General features: G+C 34.3%; 1 protein-coding gene across 2 annotated transcripts; it reads left to right on the top strand.

The window, feature by feature from the left end:
* The first annotated feature begins 3,494 nt into the window (after nt 1-3,494).
* LOC132615490 (glycine-rich cell wall structural protein-like) lies at nt 3,495-4,997 on the top strand. Of its 2 annotated transcripts, none has more exons than XM_060330094.1 (2): nt 3,495-3,654; nt 4,471-4,997. In XM_060330094.1, exons 1-2 carry the CDS (start codon nt 3,558-3,560, stop codon nt 4,791-4,793), a joined length of 420 nt encoding a protein of 139 aa, XP_060186077.1. In that variant the 5' UTR covers nt 3,495-3,557; the 3' UTR covers nt 4,794-4,997. The 2 variants fall into 2 exon arrangements, with proteins under 2 accessions (XP_060186077.1, XP_060186076.1); XM_060330093.1 differs by having other exon boundaries at nt 3,496-3,654; nt 4,468-4,997.
* Nucleotides 4,998-24,484: the final 19,487 nt, after the last annotated feature.

The raw sequence follows: 24,484 nt of genomic DNA, 5'->3' as shown, positions 1-24,484 counted from the left end.
CTTTGAGTATTTTGGTTGAATGTCCTTCAAGCAGTGACAAATCAAGAATTTTTGGCAAAGAGATTGTGAAGAATACGGAAAAATCACATACAAATTTTAATTAAAAATTCACATATGTGCCAAAATTTATTTTAAAAATTCATGTATGTGCCCAAAAGTTTATTTATTACCTTACCTGCATAGTATGACTTTGCGATGAAGAAAATTCAATTAAATCCTCTTTATTCCTGTGATTGTGCCGCTGTCTTCAAGACCAAACAAATACTAGCTCATTTGCTGGATGCACAAGGAGAATACTTTTTAGGACACGTACATGGTGCATGCATCCATTTACGTAATACGTCCAGCAAAACGGGGATATTTTTGAGGATACATGCATCCATATGCTGATGAAAAAATGTAGAAAAAAATCAGAGTATTATCATGTACGTAATATATTTTCGGTTAAAATTTATTTGTATCGGTTGTTTATATCAATTCAACGAATGTAAGACATACAATCTTGCATATACTTTTCTTAACATGGTTAAGTGATATGTGTTTTGATGATAAATTGTCGATTCTTAAGATTAATTATTAAGTTAGATGTAAACACCCGAATAAGTATTGTATTTTTTTTTAAAATTATAATATGATCAATAAAAGCAAACCTCAAAGAGAAGAGTACAAGCAAGGGGGTAGGCCTTACCTGACTAATCCTAATGAGGTAATGAACCTCTACTAATTAACAAACATGAAGAAAATAAAAGTTAGAGAAAACTAGGTATTCTATGATCATCAGAGAGTTTATAATACACTCTATGATGATATTGCAAATGAGAATGCTTAAGTAATGCAAAAATAAAAAAAATCAAGAATAAAGTTGAGTTACCAACCTCAAACTTTATTTTATATATGTATGACCTAATAAAGATAGATTGCCCGTCTAAAGTAACTTGAAGCATTTTCTTCTTGCCTTCTTCTTCAAATCTGTCCAACAACACTTGATAGTTCATCACTTCTTCTTAGATTTATTGGATCTTATTAAAGTTGTTGACACTGTCATATGATTCTGCTTTGCCAGTCGCATCGGTAGGTGCCTTGGAACAAATTCCTCGTTCACCTTACCATCGCAACTATGCTGTCTTCCATGTGTCTTCTTTTTGCTTTTGTTGCTTTCACTTCTTTGTTGCTTAGATGAGAGATCCCCATCTTTAACCACCTTATCAAAGCATATGTCCAGCATATCATCCTCATCATCTCCATCGATGTAAGTATTGTAATTTGAAACTTAATATGGGGTCGATGGGCTAAATCTTCCGCTGAAATTAGTATATTTCAAGTGTATCTATTTGGTACAATGTATTGAAGAAAGTAGTGAAGTTCATCACACGAGTACTTAGTAATTGAGTTCTAAACATTATATTTATTAAATAAATTTTTTAACACAAATATAAATTTTCATTAAAATTATTAATTTTGTCTTGTAGTATACCTTCTGTCTCCTCCCCTGCTTATAATTTTGTCAGACTAATTTTTACAAATTGCTGAAACACAAGAGTAGTTTGATATATGCATCCACATGTCCTCTCCATCTCATCTCGTAGTCGCTTTAATTTGAGTATTCCTACTTAAAATATGATTAGTTTTTAAAAAGTATTTAAAATATAGCGAATTTTGGCAAACTTCAGATTGCTTTGCTTCTTCATCTTCTTTAAGCTTTCAGGTCAACTTCAGACTGTGCAATAAAATCAGGCTTTGCGAGAACTAACAACATTTAAACTTTAGACTCGAGGGCAAAACTTAACTTAGCTTCCAGATTCATAATTTTAACTTCAAATTCAATAGTCAGAAGTTGATTATGAAATAAAGTAAAAGACTTCAAATATTTCAACTATTCCTTATATAGGAGTCGTAAAAACAGTTATTGGTGCACTTTCCTCCTAATAATAATGAAGGGGTTTAATCAAATCCCTTTATTATATTTTAGGTCACAAGTTTAAATTTCGAAGTATGGCATCATTTCGTATTTCTTTGGAGTCGGTTTTATCAGAATTATACTTCGCCACTTCTCCGCTTACCTCAATATGTTGAAAATGAGATACAATGATACAATGATTAACAAAAGAATCCAATATATTGACTATATGGAGATAGTGACAAAATTTTTCTTTGTAAGCAGCATCATCTCAAATTCCACATGTAAAGCCTCCAAATTCACCACGTAGCTTGGCTCAAGCTTACTTGTTTTCCTTTTTTTTCTTCCAAGGCCCATAATCAGTTCGTCATACAATGAAGAAAGTTTCTAAATGTATGCTTCCTCCATTTCAATTTACGTGTTACTACATGAAAATCTTTAATTTAATGGATATTCTATCAAAATTGACTTGACGGTAAGAGATTTTCGATGGAGAATTCATCAAAAACGTTACCAACAATAACAACAACATGCCTAGTATCATCCAACTATGTGGAGTCTGAGGCTGGTGACGGACTTTATTCCTAGCTTGTTTGGAGGGGGAGGGGAGAAGGGGATAGAGAGATTGTTTTCGATAGATCCTCAGCTTAAAAAAATGTTTGCAAAAAAAAAAAAGTGCTTTGACAAATACAAAAGTAAAAGCTATGGTGAAATTATTGAAGAAAAGAAAAGTACTGACAATAATAATCAGAAGGGTAACTCAAGTAAAAGAAACAACAATAATAACACAATTTGAAGAATAAGATAGTAATATAATGTCAATAATGATACTGATAAGTAGAAAAGGGAGCCCAAGTTGCTCTAAGCAAAAACCATACTCACCCAAAAGAAAGTGAAATTCTGCTGACTACCTACTAACTCTCTACCCTAATCTACAACCTCCATATTTTTCTATCTAGGGCCATGTCCTGGGTTGAGGAAGATGAGTTATGTCATGTGTAATCACCTCATCCCAATTCTTCCTAGGTCTACCTATACCTCTCCTTATAAGATCTACCACTGTCAACCTCTCGACCTCCTCACCGGGGCATCTGTGCTCTTCCTTCTTACATGCCCGAACCACCTCAACCTTGCTTTCCACATCTTGTCTACCACTGAAGTCACTCCTACCTTACCACGCATATCTTCGTTCCTAATCCTATCTCTCTTGGCGCGCCCACACATCTATCTAAGCATCCTCAGAAACGTTATCGACAAGCCAAATTTTGACAAGAAATTCGTCAAAAGTTTCTATAGAAAATTAGCACTTTTTTGATAGTGTTTGTATAAAAAAGAATACAACGTTCTCTATTTAGAATCCGTTATTTTTAATATCACACTTGACATATTGAAGAACATAAAGTTTAAAGACATTTTGATACATTATACTATTTTTTATTTAACATCAATTTTTTTTTTCATATTCCATTATATATCAAACTAATTGGACACGTCAAATGAAAAGGATAGACTAGAGTTCAGAGCCAGATCATCACCAGAAACACTTCATAGTTTATGTCTCCTAGTGGGATTTTTTGGTTATAAATTGAGGCTAAGTAGAAAGCCAGTATCATTGTACTCTCAAAAATCTCTTGTTGGATATTGAAAAAAGTTGCAAGATATGAAGCTTAATACCCTAATTCTCGGAGCACTTTTGTGTGCTTTCCTTTTTCTTGCTCTAGCAGTTGATGAGAAGAAATCTCAAGATGACACTAAAGGTAAAGGCTGATTTACCCAAATGTCCTTTTTTAGATTATCATTTAGATTTTATCTTTACTTGTAAAAGTTTTATAAATATGTCTTTATGAGATTACGCTTTGCGGCAATATTATACTCAGATCTAACATTACTCATATATTTTTAGCCTTAGGAACTTACTAAAGATTTAAGTAAGATTAAGACTATATTAGTATTTCTATCTTTCTTAAACATATGGATTTATTGACGTACATAGATATATTCATGGAAATTATGTAGTTCGTTTTCGTCCATCATGATGTATATTGTGAACAGACCTTTTCACTCGATGACAAGAAATAAAAAATAAGTATTCATAATTTACACTTTATATGACGCCCTTTCTTTTTAATTTGTTCTAAAATGATCTTTGTTCTCTCTTGGAAAAGATTTTAAAATTAAATATCACTTTTTACCTATAATGACATGCTTTCAGAATAATCAGAGCCGGATTCAAAACTTAAAAATTATAAATTCGTGATTCTAACCCGTTTGAGTTATTGAGTTCTGTGATAATAATTTATATATATTAGATGAATCTTTAAAACAGATACAAAGCTTTATTTTAACCAAAACTATTGTAACATGCCGAATTCATATCTTCTACTCTACCTCCGCTTCTGCATGCATGCTCTCATAACTATACAAACAGACGTATTTGTGAGACCACAATTAAGGATACTCTTTTGACGCGTGTTAAAATTAAAGTCAGTATTTTTTTCCACAAATATAGTATCCAGTCAAATACCGTCATACGACAATATATATAATTTGTTGTATGTATGTGTATGTAGCAGCAAATGAAGGCCAGTTAAATGCTGCAAAACAAGGCTATGGTGGTGGCGGTGGAAGCTATGGCGGTGGAGGCGGCAGCTACGGAGGAGGCGGTCACGGAAGTGGTAGCTATGGAGGAGGAGGCGGTCACGGTGGCGGCAGCTACGGAGGAGGCGGTCATGGTGGTGGCAGCTATGGCGGTGGGGGCCACGGAGGCGGCGGTCGTGGAGGCCGGGGCCACGGTGGAGGGTGCAGATACGGATGCTGCGGTGGATATGGGAGAGGAGGAAGCTGCACACGCTGTTGCAGAACTGCTCAAGAATCTCTGGAAGCCAATAAACCTTAAATAAATGAAGAACTTCAACTTCAAAGTACTCCATCCACCAGTGGTAATTTAGTCCATAATAAAGAAAATTAGTACGTACGTTTTTGGAGTTCTAGCTTTAGGCCTTAGCCTAATGCAAGTTGGATCATGCATGCATGTGTTATGTGTACTGGAAATGATGTACTAGCAAATATGAAATAAGTATCAGTGTTTTATTTTCTCCAATTCTAAAGTTCGTCGACAATTACTAGTGTATTTCCACATATTATAGCTGTTAACACTAATCTTATTATGGTCAACATTTAGATCATCATAAAGACGAGTACAAACAAATTGTTGAAAGTAAAAGCCATATTCCAAATTTAACTTTGAGATTCAATTTTTGGAGCTCCCGAACAGCTAAAATTACTTTGTAATGACAACTAACTAACAGCATATATTTTATAAACTTGTATTTAGTGGAAGATATGATAGTCCGTTGTGAGGTTTAGGGTCCTAACGTTTGAGGAGGTGGTTTAATCAAGATGTTCATTGGGAAGTACCCAAAGGCTTTCCACAGGGTATGACTCTGGTCTATATGTAAAGATGGTTCAGTGTTAATGTGGAGTTGATGGATATTCATGTTGAATTTGATTTTTTACTGTCAATTTATTTTGAAGGGAGTAAAGTAGTTTATAAGATATGTATATATTTTGTATATCTATGTATAAATATGTATATAGATTATATATCCACGTATCTATACATGCTAAGAGTTATACAAGATGATACACATGTATACATAGTTATACAGTAAATACAGTGTATACGTACGAGAAGGATTTTTATCTTTTTCCTTTTTGTAGTGTATATTCACTATATAACAATGTATATTCGGTGTATGAAAGTATATAGCCAATGTAAATTTATGTATAACATTGTATACAAGGTGTTCAATGGTGTAATTTTGAGTCTTTCAAGTGAAATAAGTATTTTTACTTACTACATCTTTAAATTTTGTAATTTTCTTCAAGTAAAAATTCAGCACTTAGTGCTTTGAATTAATTGCACCGTCACTATTGTAGTGATACGTGAAGGTGACGTGAATCATTAAATGCGACATGGACATTTGATAATTTCTTCAGATATCGTAAATAAGAGGTTCGCAAAGAACTTCAGGCCACGTCAGATGCAAGTAAAGATGGGCTATAATTGTTGTTATCATTTTCCCTGGCATGTATATCTTCGTAAGAAGCCCATTAAGTTATCCATTCGATATTTACATATAAATATTATGTTTTGAATCTAGTTATTATTATATATTAATTTGAGGTCATGGTAGAATAAATCATCAATCCGCCTTTATTTTTTCCTTTCAAGAAAAGTTTTAAAGGAAAATTTTAATGTAGAAGCAAGTAAGAATTCAAGAAAAAAATAGCAAGAAATTATAGTAGCATTATAGATTCATGTTATGTTTCGATAGATTGAGGGTTAAAAATTCTTAGATGATGTATTACTAATAGTCAAGTTTCAAGTTCTTGCAAAGTTACAAAAATGTAAACATCAAACTAAAGATAAATGTTTTTCTCTATGAGACACTGATACGCAACGGTCAATCAGAAAGGCCTTCAAAATCGAGGCTTCCAGCAAAATTCCTCTTTTTTGACCCCACAAAAATGAGTTTTGATAGATGAAGTGATTTAATCGTTCAATCATATGAAACTTAATTTTTACATTTTAAATTTTTGCAAGGCTAAGGTATTAGAATGCAGTGAGCATAAATTCTCGAGCAGTAAGTGGTGAGGGACACGGGTTAGGGTAGAAGGTGAACATTTTAAAATTTTGCAAGGCTAAGGTATTAGAAGGTGGCCGAGAGTTGCAATTATCAATTCCTGAAATCTGCCATAATCAGATAAAACTGTTTTTTTTTTTCTTCCAGAAATTCAAAGTGGGAGTTCTTTTATTCGAATTGGTGGAATGGATATATATAGGGGAAATTGTGGTGAAGGATGTAAGGGATTGAATGAGATGTAAATGTGGAATATTTTTTTAGTTCAACTTCACACTAAGACTCTCAATTTTTTTTTTATGTAATATGGAGTAGGTTGGGGACACGGGTTAGGGTAGATGGTTAGTAGGTAGTAGAGCGTTGTCTCACACACTTCCCATACTAGTAGGTGTAGCACTATCCTGTAGCTTATTGCCTTTTGATTTCTGCTACTATCTAATGTCTCTTGTACTTCGATTATCGTATTAGTTTTTGTAGTTACTGTTTACTTTCTACATAATGCTTTTAATATGCTTTCTTTTATATTTTGCGATGACTTCTTTATTTCTATTAATTCTTGTCTGACTTTATTTGAAATGTCAACTTCTCTGCCTCCCAAGATAGGGGTAAGGTTTGGGTACACTCTACCCTCCCCAAATTTCACTTGTGGGAATATACTGGGTATGCTGCTGTTGCTGATATGGGGTAGTAGGTTTTGTTTTGTTGTTTTAAAACCTATATTAGGTTGACCAACACCACCAGTTGAGAAAAAAAAAAAGACATGGTTACACAGCTAATTAGTCATCAAAAATATTTAATTCATGGTATATACCTATATATATATATATACACTAGAGATTCTCATTTCTCATCTCAGAACACAAATTAAATCACTTCTCTAATCTAAAGCATAACCTCAAAAACTGTGAAAAAACATGCCAGAAAGGAAAATGACTTATGTCCCACCCTTCAAATTAATGATCATAATCTAGCACCCCTTATATATTTAATTCTGCATCCTTGAGTTGTGTCTATGTGAGTTCTTTATTGTTAGCCTTATGGGATATAGTATAATTTTACCGTCATTAATTCCTATAATTTGATTATATATATTTTTTTAATTTCATGAGAGATTGTATTGAGTGCCATGTACTTCCAAGATTTGTCTTTATAGTTATATAATGTTTATACTTGGTCTTTTATGGAAGAGTTTATATGATCTTCAGTATTAAAGCAGAAAATTTAAAATAAACAAAATGTTCTTGACGCTATAAAATGCATACAAGTATCGAAAGGCATTCAAGAGAAGGAATTACAATTACAATACCACGAAACAGCCAACAAAAGTAACGGATACAAAATTTAAAGAGCTGCCTAAAAAAGGTCATGCAGTGCAAATAATCCTAAAAAGTAGTTGGATGATTTTTTAGTTTTTGCGGACTAGCTTATTGAGCTAATGGAGGACAGAATTTAAAGAATAGCCTCAAAGAAGAACATTTTTGCAAATGCCTCAATACCTGTTACCCTCACTAGAGGTAGGATCAACGCTATCCACCAAGACTTAAGTTGATCTGATGGGAAAAAATTAGTATACAGAGTCCGATTCAGGATTTAAGCTTTATTTAAGGTTTTTAGCATTGACGCTATATTATTTAAAAGTTGTGAGTTTATATCACCGTTTGTTGCAATTTCAGTGAACTTTCACATGTATATGCTCCACGTCAGAAGTACTGGGTTCAAATGAACCCGGTACCGATATGTTGCCTCCGCCTCTGTTAGAGCCCGTTTGGATTGGCTTACAGCTTAAAGCTGTTTGCAGCTTATAAGCTGAAAAAAATAAGTTGGGGTAGTCCAACTTATTTTTTTTGGCTTATAAGCTGTTTTCAGCTTATAAGCTGCTTTAGATAAATTAAGTCAAATGGGTCCAATTATTTTTTTGAGCTTATTTTAAGCATAAAATGACATTAAGCTGGCCAGCCAAACACTCAAAAAAGCTGAAAACAGCTTATAAGCTAACTTATAAGCCAATCCAAACGGGCTCTTAGTATACCATATTCTTTATTTACTAGCCATATCAAAGATGGGTGAAGGCAGACAAACTAAGCAACACAGAGCGCAAAAAAGTGTATCATGCAGCTAAAGCAGAAAGAAGAACAAGATGTAAAAGCAAGTTCTGCTAAGTGAACAGCGTAACATCTATTCAGTCCAACCATATACTTGGAACACATAAGCAAAATCCAAAGAAGACACTCTGTGACCTTTTCTTTTTCAATAGTCGTGTAGTTAGGGCGACTTGTACGCACCTCGAGTAATTCAGCTGGTACCTACCTACTACCTCACCCTCATGATGGATTGTATAGATGGGAAAAAGTCACCTAGTATTTTTGTCTCCGCCGAAATTTGAATCTTGAACCCCACCCCATGATTCTCAACTTTCTTCTTCTGTTTGGTAATTACTAGCTAACAAGCAAGCTGATGTTTTATTATTATGAGCAAAATCCTATAGACAGATTATCTGCTTCAATGCTTTTTGAAGCATTTTCGAAGATCCAAGGAAAAATTAATAAGGACAAGAACTAAACATCATTCTCAGGAGGCGCAAGATAACAAAAAATCCCAACAAATGGTGAACCAGCTGCTCAAATACAATGAGTCAAGAACAGAGGCTGAATACAAATCCATAAAGCTCAATCAAACAACAACTTTAACATCTAATATGTAGGAGCTGATCATTTTTGAAAATTGAAATTGGGAATTGAGTAGAATAGTAAATGTTGCAGCAACGAAATAGAAAGAATAGCAGACAAAGAGGGTAACTAATTAAAGTTCCGACCTGCTTTAAGTTCAACAGTGTTCAATACCTATTTGGTTCAGAAGAGGCTACGCACCTTTCGTTGTCTAGAGGATTGAATAATTTTTTTTTTTTGAATGCCAACAAAATGCATGAGTTCTGGGTTAATAAAAAACACAAGTATAGGCTGGAGGACTGATACTATAAGTGGGACAAAGGCCTTCAAAAGAGATATGAATGGATTGTTCTTTGGACCAACCTATGACCAAATAAAAATGAGTTCGTCACTCTTTTTCACATACACGGGGAGAAAAGGTTACGATAGCAAACCCCTCCCTAGCCGGAGAGCCTTCGGGACAAATCTATTTGCCTAGAAATTAGAGGAGGTTGACTTGAAAGAAATCAAGAACTTTATCATTGATTTCAAGTCCTCTTTCAATAGAGTCAAATGGAAGTGATGATAAGCTGTCAGATATAATTTTACTCATTTTACTCTTAAAAAGTAAATCAACAAAGACAAAACACATACATAAATGGTCACACTATTGAAGAAAGCATGCCTTAAAAAAGGACTATTTTGGGTTTAGGGTCCTAACGTTTGAGGAGGTGGTTTAATCAAGATGTTCATTGGGAAGTACCCAAAGGCTTTCCACAGGGTATGACTCTGGTCTATATGTAAAGATGGTTCAGTGTTAATGTGGAGTTGATGGATATTCATGTTGAATTTGATTTTTTACTGTCAATTTATTTTGAAGGGAGTAAAGTAGTTTATAAGATATGTATATATTTTGTATATCTATGTATAAATATGTATATATATTATATATCCACGTATCTATACATGCTAAGAGTTATACAAGATGATACACATGTATACATAGTTATACAGTAAATACAGTGTATACGTACGAGAAGGATTTTTATCTTTTTCCTTTTTGTAGTGTATATTCACTATATAACAATGTATATTCGGTGTATGAAAGTATATAGCCAATGTAAATTTATGTATAACATTGTATACAAGGTGTTCAATGGTGTAATTTTGAGTCTTTCAAGTGAAATAAGTATTTTTACTTACTACATCTTTAAATTTTGTAATTTTCTTCAAGTAAAAATTCAGCACTTAGTGCTTTGAATTAATTGCACCGTCACTATTGTAGTGATACGTGAAGGTGACGTGAATCATTAAATGCGACATGGACATTTGATAATTTCTTCAGATATCGTAAATAAGAGGTTCGCAAAGAACTTCAGGCCACGTCAGATGCAAGTAAAGATGGGCTATAATTGTTGTTATCATTTTCCCTGGCATGTATATCTTCGTAAGAAGCCCATTAAGTTATCCATTCGATATTTACATATAAATATTATGTTTTGAATCTAGTTATTATTATATATTAATTTGAGGTCATGGTAGAATAAATCATCAATCCGCCTTTATTTTTGCCTTTCCAGAAAAGTTTTAAAGGAAAATTTTAATGTTGAAGCAAGTAAGAATTCAAGAAAAAAAAATAGCATGAAATTATAGTAGCATTATAGATTCATGTTATGTTTCGATAGATTGAGGGTTAAAAATTCTTAAATGATATATTACTAATAGTCAAGTTTCAAGATCTTGCAAAGTTACAATAATGTAAACACCAAACTAAAGATAAATGTTTTTCTCTATGAGACACTGATACGCAACGGTCAATCAGAAAGGCCTTCAAAATCGAGGCTTCCAGCAAAATTCCTCTTTTTTGACCCCACAAAAATGAGTTTTGATAGATGAAGTGATTTAATCGTTCAATCATATGAAACTTAATTTTTAAATTTTAAATTTTTGCAAGGCTAAGGTATTAGAATGCAGTGAGCATAAATTCTCGAGCAGTAGGTGGTGAGGGACACGGGTTTGGGTAGAAGGTGAACATTTTAAATTTTTGCAAGGCTAAGGTATTAGAAGGTGGCCGAGAGTTGCAATTATCAATTCCTGAAATCTGCCATAATCAGATAAAACTGTTTTTTTTTTCCAGAAATTCAAAGTGGGAGTTCTTTTATTCGAATTGGTGGAATGGATATATATAGGGGAAATTGTGGTGAAGGATGTAAGGGATTGAATGAGATGTAAGTGTGGAATATTTGAGGATTATTTTTTTAGTTCAACTTCACACTAAGACTCTCAATTTTTTTTTTATGTAATATGGAGCAGTAGGTTGGGGGACACGAGTTAGGGTAGAAGGTTAGTAGGTAGTAGAGCGTCGTCTCACACACTTCCCATACTAGTAGGTGTAGCACTATCCTGTAGCTTATTGCCTTTTAATTTCTGCTACTATCTAATGTCTCTTGTACTTCGATTATCGTATTAGTTTTTGTAGTTACTGTTTACTTTCTACATAATGCTTTGTTATGCTTTCTTTTATATTTTGCGATGACTTCTTTATTTCTATTAATTCTTGTCTGACTTTATTTGAAATATCAACCTCTCTGCCTCCCAAGATAGGGGTAAGGTTTGAGTACACTCTACCCTCTCCAAACTTCACTTGTGAGAATATATTGGGTATGCACTTGTGGGAATATACTGGGTATGCTGCTGTTGTTGATATGGGGTAGTAGGTTTTGTTTTGTTGTTTTAAAACCTATATTAGGTTGACCAACGCCACCAGTTGAGAAAAAAAAGACATGGTTACACAGCTAATTAGTCATCAAAAATATTTAATTCATGGTATATACCTATATATATACACTAGAGATTCTCATTTCTCATCTCAGAACACAAATTAAATCACTTCTCTAATCTAAAGCATAACCTCAAAAACTGTGAAAAAACATACCAGAAAGGAAAATGACTTATGTCCCACCCTTCCAATTAATGATCATAATCTAGCACCCCTTATATATTTAATTCTGCATCCTTGAGTTGCGTCTGTGTGAGTTCTTTATTGTTAGCCTTATGAGATATAGTATAATTTTAGCGTCATTAATTCCTATAATTTGATTATATATATTTTTTTAATTTCATGAGAGATTGTATTGAGTGCCATGTACTTCCAAGATTTGTCTTTATAGTTATATAATGTTTATACTTGGTCTTTTATGGAAGAGTTTTTATGATCTTCAGTATTAAAGCAGAAAATTTAAAATAAACAAAATGTTCTTGACGCTAGGGGTGGGCGTTCGGTTTTTCGGTTCGGTTTTATAAAACTTCGGTTTGGCTATTTCGGGTTCGGTTTTTTGAAGGTGGACACTGAACACCGAACCAAACTAGTTCGGTTCGGTTCTTTCGGTCTCGGTTTTTTAAAGTTCGGTTCGGTTCGGTTTCGGTTTTTTCAATTCGGTTTTTTTGATATGACATTAGAAGCGATTCCCTTGACACTAATTCATATTCTCAAAAGCAATAAAATATAAAACTGATAAATTGAAATTAAAATCAAACAAACAGGATATACACGAATAGAAAACTATAAACTATAACCATGATATAGGATTACTAGGTGTTATATACGTACCGTAAGAATAATTAAGAAAACACATAAAGGACATATATTAATCCTAAAGACACATCCTAGTTGCCTTCCTTAACATATTTGATTTTCTCAACTGAAGTAGAAAATTAGGGATATAAATGCAAAAGAGGGCTTGTTACAATTGAGTTTTTTTGGCTTTAAACTTAATGGGCCTGGACTATTTTAATTTTTTTGGGTAATGTATTAAATTTCGGTGTGTGTTCGGTTTTTCGGTTCGGTTTTATCAAACTTCGGTTCAGCTATTTCGGTTTCGGTTTTTTGAAGGTGGACACCAAACACCGAACCAAACTAGTTCGGTTCGGTTCGGTTTGTTGAAGTTTCGGTTCGGTTCGGTTCAATTTTTCGGTTTTCGGTATTTATGCCCAATCCTACTTGACGCTATAAAATGCATACAAGTATCGAAAGGCATTCAAGAGAAGGAATTACAATTACAATACCACGAAACAGCCAACAAAAGTAACGGATACAAAATTTAAAGAGCTGCCTAAAAAAGGTCATGCAGTGCAAATAATCCTAAAAAGTAGTTGGGATGATTTTTTAGTTTTTGCGGACTAGCTAATTAATTGAGCTAATGGAGGACAGGATTTAAAGAATAGCCACAAAGAAAACCATTTTTTGCAAATGCCTCAATACCTGCTACCCTCACTAGAGGTATGATCAACGCTATCCACCAAGACTTAAGTTGATCTGATGGGAAGAAGTTAGTATACAAAGGCCTATCCAGGATTTAAAATTTATTGATTCAACATTTAAGGTTTTTAGCATTGAAGCTATTATTATTTAAAAGTTGTGAGTTCATCACCGTTTGTTGCAATTTCAGTGAACTTTTACATGTATATGCTCTACGTCAGAAGTACTGGGTTCAAATGAACCCGGTACCGATATGTTGCCTCCGCCTCTGTTAGTATACCATATTCTTTATTTACTAGCCATATCAAAGATGGGTGAAGGCAGACTAAGCAAGACAGAGCGCAGAACAAGTGCATCATGCAGCTAAAGCAGAAAGAAGAACAAGATGTAAAAGCAAGTTCTGCTAAGTGAACAGCGTAACATCTATTCAGTCCAACCATATACTTGGAACACATAAGCAAAATCCAAAGAAGACACTCTGTGACCTTTTCTTTTTCCATAGCCGTGTAGTTCGGGCAACTTGTACGCACCTCAAGTAATTCTGCTGATACCTACCTACTGCCCCACCCGCATGATTGATTGGATAGATGGGAAAAAGTCACATAGTATTTTTGTCTCCGCTTAAATTTGAATCTTGAACCCCACCCCATCATTCTCAACTTTCTTCATCTGTTTGGTAATTACTAGATAACAAGCAAGTTGATGTTGTATTATCATGAGCAAAATCCTACAGACAGATTATCTGCTTCAATGCATTTTGAAGCATTTTCCAAAATCCAAGGAAACTAGGAAAAATTAACAAGGACAAGAATTAAACATCATTATCAGGAGGCAAAAGATAACAAAAAAGCCCAACAAATGGTGAAGCAGCTGCTCAAATACAATGAGTCAGGAACAGAGGCTGAATACAAATCCATAAAGCTCATTCAAACAAGAACTTTAACATCTAATATGTAGGTGCTGATCAATTTTGAAAATTGAAATTGGGAATTGAGTAGAATAGTAAATGTTGCAGCAACGAAATAGAAAGAATAGCAGTTCAATAGTGATCAATACCTATTTGGTTCAGAAGAGGCTACGCACCTTTTGTTGTCTAGAGGATTGAATAATCTTTTTTTTGAATGCCAACAAAATGCATGTAATGTGTTCTTGGTTAATAAAAAACACAAGTAGTCAAGTATAAGCCGGAGGACTGACACTATAAGTAGGACAAAGGCCTTCAAAAGAGATAAGAAAGGATTGTTCTTTGGACCAACCTATGACTGAATAAAAATGAGTTCGTCACTCTTTTTCACATACACGGGAGAAAAGGTTACGATAGCAAGCCCCTCCCTGACCGGAGAGCCTCCGGGACAAATCTATTTGCTTAGGAATTAGAGGAGGTTGACTTGAAAGAAATCAAGAACTTTATCATTGATTTCAAGTCCTCTTTCAATAGAGTCAAATGGAAGTGATGATAAGCTGTCAGATAGAATTTTACTCATTTTACTCTTAAAAAGTAAATCAACAAAGACAAAACATACACATAAATGGTCACACTATTGAAGAAAGCATGCCTTAAAAAAGGAAACAAAAATCTGCTCATGTTAGTCAATAATAATGAAATAAAGGCCCATATCAATTCTCCTACCATTTCAATCATATATCTTTCTTGATCAATAAAGAGGCCTATCGCTATTAACATCAGTATCCACCTATTACCCAATTTTGGCAACAGTAAATTGCACCACCCAATAATAGTACTACTAACATAATAACAAAACAAAAAAGAGAGAGACAGAACTTCCTAAATTACTCAAAAAAACAATGTCCCAATATCTTCAACCCCCATATCAAAATCTTCTTGCAAACCAACATAGATATCATCATCATCATCATCATCTCCCACAAAAAACTCAACATTATTATTCTCCTTAGTCTTTTCTCCCACATTACCAAAAAAATCATCATTTCCCACAACTTCAGAATAAACAACCTCATTCATGTTAACTCTGTTCCCCTTCCCTAACACCTTCTTTGTACACTTACCCACCATTTTCATCCTCTTTTTCTTACCTTTCTCCACTTCACCACCATTAGTTTTCACAAATTCCTTTTCAACCCTCAAAAATTCCTCTTTTTTCCCATTTCCATCCTCCTCAGCCTCATCATCAGTAATGTCAATAAACTCATCAACATTAAATCCCTCCTCATTTTTATACACAAATGGGGACCACAAAGATTTCCCTTTCACACCCAAAACAGAAAAACCAAAACAATAATACTCACCCTTCTCTGCCACGTCAGCAGGTGGAGGTGGCCCCACAATTTGCAAAGCATGAAACCCTCTTTTACAATTCTGACACCTCACCAAACAATCCTCATAAACCTTAAAAAACTCATAAACATAGTAACAATAAGGACACACAGTCCAAAAAGTATTCATATAGGTCCCTTCTTCTTTTTTCTTCTTGATTTTCAACCCGTTATCAAAACGGGTCTTATGGGTCGGGTTAGAAAGCACAGACCAAGCTCTTAGTACAACCTTAAAAGCCTCAGAAGCAAAAGGGTACAAATTTTTATTAGGGTTTAAGAGATTTGTGACATTCTTGAAATTGTTTTTGATGAGTTGTTGGTCTTGAGTGTAGTTTGGAAGGTCAAGGATAGAATAGTAATTTGGGTCTTCATCTGAATGTAATAAAACTTTGGCTATGGCTAGGATTTGTGAAGTTTGGGTGTGATTTGGATTAATTTCAATGGCTTTTAAAGCGTATTTAATGCAATCTTGAAAGCTGCGTTGTTGAAGAAAGTGTTGAGATGCAGTGAGATAAATTTGGATTTTTGGATGATGGGTGTTGTTGTTTGTTTCATATCTATGCTCCATTTTTTTTTTCTTTGGTTGCAGAGAGTGTTTGCAGAAGAGAGAGATGAAGATGGAAGGAGGCAAGGAAGTTATATAAAGGAGTTTATAAAGAGGTGGGAAGTGGACAAAATTGAATTTTTCTTGGACGATTATGGACATGGAAATAACCTCTCTATAACAACACTAACATATATCATCACCTCTCCGTAACAACCAAATTTTTTCAAAACCGATTTTTTATGTTATATTTTACTTCTCTGTAACAGCAACAACCAACTTTTAGTAAAATTATCCTATATAACAGTTATCTTTTTTTTTTTTGTAATATAATAATTAACCATCTTTACACAAATAGAGTACCTATGATTACCAATAATAAGTGTAGAGATTTTGACCAAATATTTAATCATTTAATACACTATTTATGAAAAAATAGATCATATGAATATATATATATATATATTCATCATTAAACGAACTTCTTTCGTTATTTAAAGTGTGATTAACTTTAGAATTTGACAATTAAAAATAAAAATTAGATTTTATGCATCTTTTTTTGCCTATAACAACGAAATATTATTTAAATGTCAATGTTGTTATAGCTGTATAACAACTATTCTCTATAACAGCTGAAATTTTTTGAACTCGACGATGCTGTTATAGAGAGATCTGACTGTACATGATTAATTTGGAAATTTAGTAATTATTTATCATAAATTCTGAATATGTGACTAAGATCAATGGTTAGTCGATTACCATAAAAAGGAGATAGATTGGAGTACTTATTCTAACAATCCGAGATGTTTAATTTTGGACATTATGATTGGATCAAGTGGATCAATTTTAACATCTCAAGAGTGAAGTACTCTGTCCAAGTCAACAGAAGCCCGGTTGGCTTTTTCTCCCCTTAAAGAGGCTTAAGGCAGGGAGATCTTCTCTCTCTCCCTTCCTTTTCATTCTTGCTATGGAAGGACTAAGCAGACTACTAGACACAGCAAAGCATATGCAATGGATCAGACGCTTTGATGTGGGTGTCGGGGACACAATCAACATCTCCCACCTACTGTATGCCGATGACACACTGATCTTCTGTGGTGCAGACAGAGATTAGGTGCTCTATTTAAATCTAACCCTTCTTATTTTTGAAGCTCTTTCAGGTTTGCATATTAACATGCACAAAAGTGTGATTTATCCAGTCAATGAAGTGCTAAACCTAGAGGAGTTAGCAGGAATTCTGGTTGCAGCATTGGCACATTTCTTACCACATATTTGGGCCTCCCATTAGGTGCAAAATACAAGTCTACTGCTATATGGGATGGAGTGGTGGAAAAATTTGAGAAGAGGTTAGCTTCCTGGCAAATGCAATACCTCTCTATGGGAGGCAGACTCACTCTAATCAGTAGTGTCCTGGATAACATTCCCACTTACTACATGTCACTATACCCTATGCCAACAAAAGTGCTGGAACAGTTGGATAGAATAAGAAAGGAATTTCCTCTGGGAAGGTAATAGCAGTGAGCACAAGTTCCATTTAGTAAAGTGGGAAAAGATTATTATGCCAAAGCATCAAGGTGGCAGCCCATAACAAGTGTCTTTCGATGAAGTGGCTCTGGAGATACACACAAGAGGATCAACCTCTATGGAAGCGGGTGGTTAATGCTAAGCATGGTTCTCAAGGCAACTGGTGCACCAAACTAACTAGTGCACCACATGGGGTAGGAGTTTGGAAGCATATATGCAGGCTATGGGGAGAGTTCTCAGAAAATCATCACTTTTTGGCAGGCAATAGTCAGCGAATCAGGTTCTGGAAGGACAAATGGCTGGGAAACTCAACCTTAAGACATGACTATCCTGCTATATTTCAGATTGCTTGTCATCCTGACTCTACCATCACCAAAACAAGATTGGGCACATCTGGAACATCACACTGAGGAGGAATCTTCAAGACTGGAGGTTGAAGATCTAGTCAGGCTTCTAGCCACACTGAACGACATCCTACTAAATGAGCATATCACAGACAAGTTCAAATGGGGAGGTGCAAGTGATGGCAAATACACTATGAGGAAAGGATATAAAATGATTATGGAACAAAATGGAATTACTGATTTCTAGCCTTGGAAACTAATTTGGAAAACCACTGCTCTTTATGAGGCATTCTTGACCCTGGACAACCTTATGAAAACGGAAATTCATATGGCTAATAGATGTTACATGTGTCACAGGAAGGCAGAAACCAACAACCATCTGTTTCTGCATTGTAGATTTGCATCATATTTTTGGAACATGTTCTGTTCACTTTTTGGAATCAGTTGGGTTATGCTTCGTACCATCAAGAATGCTATCGAGTGCTGGAGCAGCTGGAGGGTTGATAACACCATCAAGAACATTTGGAGAATGATACCTGCTGCAATTTTTTGGAGCATATGGAAGGAGAGGAATAGAAGATGCTTTGATGGATTATCAACCCCAACACCAACCTTGAAAGCAAACTGCCTTTTGTATTTATTTAGTTGGGCAAATGTCTCCCCTGTAGATTCACCTGAAAACTTTTTGGACTTTATTAGCTCACTGTATTTAAGATAGTTTGTTTTAACTGTAGAAAGCTAACAAGGTGATTTTTGCTTTTTGATGCTACTAGGTAGCTCTAACTTTACCTGTAATTTGCATCTTCTTGATGCCTGATGCTAATGATAACAATTGTTTCATCAAAAAAAAAAACATTATGATTGGAAAGAGAGATTATTTAGAATTTGTTCACAATGCATTTGCACTCCTTTCATGAAACTATTTATTAAACATTTATTTTATTAAACGGAAAAGGGCCAAAATTACCCCTGAATTTTGGGAAATAGTTCATCCATATCCTTCGTTATACTTTAGGATCAATTATACCCTTACCGTTATACTATGGGGTCAATTATACCCTTATGTCTAACAGCTGCCACGTGGCATCATCCTAGCCCTTCAAAATTATTTTCCCCTCAAATAATTTTTTACCCACTAAAATAACCCAACCCGACCCAAATTTGTTTTTCAGCCAAGGGGTAATGGGTTGGGTCCGTATCACTTTGGCTGGAAAAAACAATTCGGGTCGGGTCGCGTTGGGTTATTTTAGTGGGTAAAAAATTATTTAAGGGGAAAATAATTTTGAAGGGCTAGGATGATGCCACGTGGCAGCTGTTAGACATAAGGGTATAATTGACCCCATAGTATAACGGTAAGGGTATAATTGACCCTAAAGTATAACGAAGGGTATGGATGAACTATTTCCCAAAGTTCAGGGGTAATTTTGGCCCTTTACGACTACAACAATAACAACAACAATGTATCCAGTGTAATCCGATAACTGGGGTCTGGTAAGGGTAAAATGTACGCAGACCTTACTCGTACCTTGAGAGGTAGAGAGGTTGTTTCCGATAAACCCTCATATTTACTATACTTTAAAAATTAAAATTTGGGTATTAGTCTTCCAATAAGTTTAAGAAATTGTTATTTATTTAATGATAACAATAAAAGTGAGGAAATAAAAGAGAAAATATATTTTTAGTATATTGGGACAGAGGAGTATTATTTTTACTTAAAAAGAAATGGTGAGTTTAAAGTATAGGGTTAACTAATCCATCTAATTTGCTTAAACTATAATGAACTCAGCCTTAATTAAGAATTATCTCAACAGTCTAAATATCAGACTTCATAAGGCAAAGAATCTTCAATAAATGACTTTGAAGATTACTTACTCTGTTAAAGAATAGAACATTCTTTGATAAATTCTGCTATAAAAACTAGGGAAGTTCACATAATTCATTTAAAGATTACATGGTAAAGTACATATTAAACACATTTTGAAGTACTAATATAATGGAAATGCTTTAACAATCTACTTTAAGATAATCAATGTAAGAACCAACCAATCTTAAGTTGATAACTATGAGGGTAAACTTGGTAACTCACCAAAGTGTGAGGACGTGTATCCGTCCGAGGCTTCCTTAAGAAGCAATTAACTTTTTTTCTTTTTGAAGAGAAAGAAGCAATTAACTTTGTTTGTACTGCAATTTGCAAAATCTCAACAATAAAGAATCAAGAACAGCATTTCATTTTCATGATGTTAAGTTAAAGTGGAGCTATATATCGGTTTAGGTCCAACAACTATTTGAGTTTGATGCACCGACTTTGTAAAACTATTTACACTTATTAGGTAATTACAAATAATTTTCTCTAGATATCATCAATTAATAATCCGATAAAAATGGTATTTTATCTATTATCCCAAGTTAAAAGTCATTGATAGTATAATAAATTGTTTATATAGTTTGTTTACCCCGAATTTGGATAACCAATTAAATTTGTGAGTAGGTATAGGATATGTGGTTAAGCCTCAATTTATTTGATGGAGAAAAGAAATATATGAATATACTATGAGGAAGCAGCTAATAATCGGTGGTCTGCTATGCACTTGTATATTTGTTAATATATGAGTGTTACTTGATTGAAGAAACGTAAGAGATAAGCACAACGAATATAGACCGAATCATATGTTTGAGAGGGAGATTTTATATATATTTTGCTATTACAAGAGTTCTTGATATGAAGGAGCCAACCCTTTAAGAGGAGGACAATGCCTCTTATTTATAGTGTTGCCCCATGGGCTTCATACAACATGAACAATAAAATAATAATGAAAAAGCTCTGAGTTGGGTTAGGTTGACCGTACGATCTGACACCCGTACGATGGGCAGTTGAACATGACAGGACGTTATCGACGCGTGGCAACTGCGCAACGGATCTCCCAGACCACCGGCCACGATCAAACGGACTAACGGCCTCAACCAAACGGACCAATGGCAACGATCAACCCGGTCATGGGGGAACTGGACCAAATGATGCCCTTCCTTTGCTTCGGTCCAAACATTCCTCCGGTTCAGAACGGGAGCCTTCGTGCACGTTCTTGTTCCTTTCTTCCTTCGGTCTTTGGTCTCACCGGTTTAACATATATCCGATTTTTACCCTATACATAGTTGGTGTTTATAACTTTGGTCCAAATTAATTTGCGCAAGCTCTATTATTAAGCCTTTCTTTCCGAAAGAGATTACGATTTATTACTCATAAATGAAAGTATTTAATAATCTCATTCTTTCATATTTTCAATTCTTGATTATACTACTGGAATTTGTGATATAGCGCTTATAATTATCTGAAGGGGTAATACTTTCTAGAATTTTAGTTTTAGTGAAGAGGTGAAAATTTTGTTAATCAATGTATCACAATTGGATGACAATTGAATAACATTCTACTATTGCACCATAAATACTGAAAAATATAACTAAAATACTACACATAAAACTAAAGAAACCTAATGCACGATATGGTGAAGTTGAACTAATGACCTTTTTATTCAACGTGCTAATTTAACAATTTAACCTCAATCTCACCCCCCATTAATATTATACTTTGTAATTATGATAATCCAGGATGGAAGCAAGTGTTCTTCTTCATTTTATTTTCTCTAGGATAGAATCTCTCATATTCTGCTCGTTGAAAGATGTATACGTGAAGGAGAGGTCCTCTCATCTCTGTTAGGAGAGGAATTTCTGATTTTCTGCTCGTGGAGAGAAGAATATGGGAAGGTCGCATCTTCCCATCTATGTTAGGACATATACTTTTGCTTGTGGGGAGAAGAATACGGGAAGTGGGGTCCTCTCGTCTATGTTAATTAGGATAAAAAATTTCAATGTTTTGCTCGTGGAGAGAGGAATACGAGAAAGTGGGTTCCTCCCATCTATGTAAGGGCAAAATTTTCAATGTTCTGCTCGTGGAGAGAGGAATACGGGAAAGTGGGGTCCTTTCATCTATGTTCGCTTATGTTTTAAAAGTCAGATTGAATTTTCAATCGGAGTAAGTTAACACAACCCTATTCCTGTAACAGTGTCCTAGTTTTCGTTTCTCCAACAAAGGAAAATGTTCGTTTATAGGCCAACTAGATATTTTATGTTGGCGCAAATGTTAAAAACTCCTAAAAAATTAGAACTCCTTATAATTTGTGTGTACAATCTTTCAAAAACCAAAGTATTGATAAAATTGAGCAGCTATATTCATATCATCACTTTTTGTACAGGGGCGACTTATGAAATTGGTGGTCTAAAGCCAAATCTTAATAAGAGGTCTAAAGTATACTCAATAAACTAGTTCCTGCGTGCGTAAGACGTGCATCTCCTTTGATGCACATGCATTTCATGTCCGGATGTGCATCCCGTGAAATAAATGGCTTTTAAAGCGTATTTACAGCAACCTTGAAAGTTGCGTTGTTCAAGAAAATGTTGAGAAGCATTGAGATAAATTTGGATTTTTGAATGATGTGTGTTTTTTGTTTCGTATTGCCGCTCCATTTTTTTTTTTTTATTTTGTTGTTGCAGGGAGTTTTGCAGACGAGAAAGAGATGAAGATGGAAGGAGCTTATTAAGGAGTTTTTGAAGAGGTGGGATGTGGACAAAATAGGAAGTTTTTTACTTTTTCATTGACTATTTTGGACATGAAAATTCATTAAAGGGCTTATTTATAAATGATTACTGTAAAAAGAGATAGATTGGACTACTTATTTTAAGGTTTTAGTTAAGAGGTGAAAATTTATTAATCAATGTATGACAATTGAATAACATTCTTCTATTGCCCCATAAATACTGAAAAATATAACTAAAGAAACCTTATTCACGATATGGTGAAGTTAAACTAATGATCTTGTTTTTTCAAACTGCTAATTTAACAATTTAACCTAATCTCGTCCACCATTAATATTATACTTTGTAATTATGATAATCGAGGATGGCAGCAAGTGTTCTTCTTCTATTTTCTCTAGGATAGGAATCTCTCATATTCTGCTCGTTGGAAGACGTATATGTGAAGGAGAGGTCCTCTCATCTCTGTTAGGAGAAGAATTTCTGATGTTCTGCTCGTGGAGAGAGGAATACGGGAAGGTGGGGTCCTTTCATCTATGTTTGCTTATGTTTTAGAAGTCAGATTAAATTTTCATTTGGAGCAAGTTAACACAACCCTATTCCTCAAACAGTGTCCTAGTTTTCGTTTCTCCAAATAAACAAAGGAAAATGTTCGTTTATAGGCCAAACTAGATATTTTATGTCAGCGTAATTGTTAAAACTCCTAAATTAATTTGTTTGCCAAATTAGAACTCTTATAATTTGGGTGTACGATCTTTCAAAAACTAAATTATGACCAAATTGAGTAGTTGTATTCATATCATTAATTTCCGTACAGGGGTGGCTTAATGAAATTAGTGGCCTAAAGCCAAATCTTAACAACAGGTCTAAAGTATATTCAATAAACTAGTTTTTGCGTGCGTCACATGTGCATCTCGTGGACTGCACGTGCCTCTCCTGCGCTGCACGTGCATCCCGTGAAATAAATGACTTTTAAAGCATATTTACGGAAATCTTGAAAGTTGAGTTGTTCAAGAAAGTGTTGAGAAGCAATCAGAAGATTTTGAATTTTTGAATGATGGGTGTTGCTTGTTTCGTATCGTCGCTCCATTTTATTTTATTTTTTTGAAAGTTTTGTTGTTGCAGGTAGTTTTGTAGATGAGAAATAGATGAAGATGGAGGGAGCTTATAAAGGAGTTTTTGAAGAGGTGGGATGTGAACAAAATTGAAAGTTTTTTACTTTTTTCATGGACTATTTTGGACATGAAAATTCTTTAAAGGGCTTATTTATAAATGATTACTGTAAAAAAGAGATAAATTGGAGTTCTTATTTTAACATTATGAGAAGTTCAAATTTGGACACTATGATTGGGGCAGAGGAGTATTATCTGCAGTGGTCATACTTTCTAGAATTTTAGTTTTATTGAAGAGGTGAAAATTTATTTAATCAATGTATGACAATTGAATAACATTCTACTATTGCCCATAAATACTGAAAAATATAACTAAAGAAACCTAATGTATGATATGGTGAAGTTGAACTAATGATCTTTTTTCCAACGTGCTAATTTAACAATTTAACCTAATCTCATCCACCATTAATATTATACTTTGTAATTATAATAATCGAGGAGTGAAACAAGTGTTCTTCTTCATTTTATTTTCTCTAGGATAGGAATTTCTCAAATTCTGCTTGTTGGAAGATGTATACGTGAAAGAGAGGTCCTCTCATCTCTGTTAGGAGAGGAATTTCTGATGTTCTGCTCGTGGA

Source organism: Lycium barbarum, chromosome 10 (genome assembly GCF_019175385.1).
Source record: "Lycium barbarum isolate Lr01 chromosome 10, ASM1917538v2, whole genome shotgun sequence".
NCBI classification, from domain to species: domain Eukaryota; kingdom Viridiplantae; phylum Streptophyta; class Magnoliopsida; order Solanales; family Solanaceae; genus Lycium; species Lycium barbarum.
The sequence above is the reverse complement of the archived record's forward strand: the minus strand, read 5'-3'. Positions and strand labels throughout refer to the sequence as shown.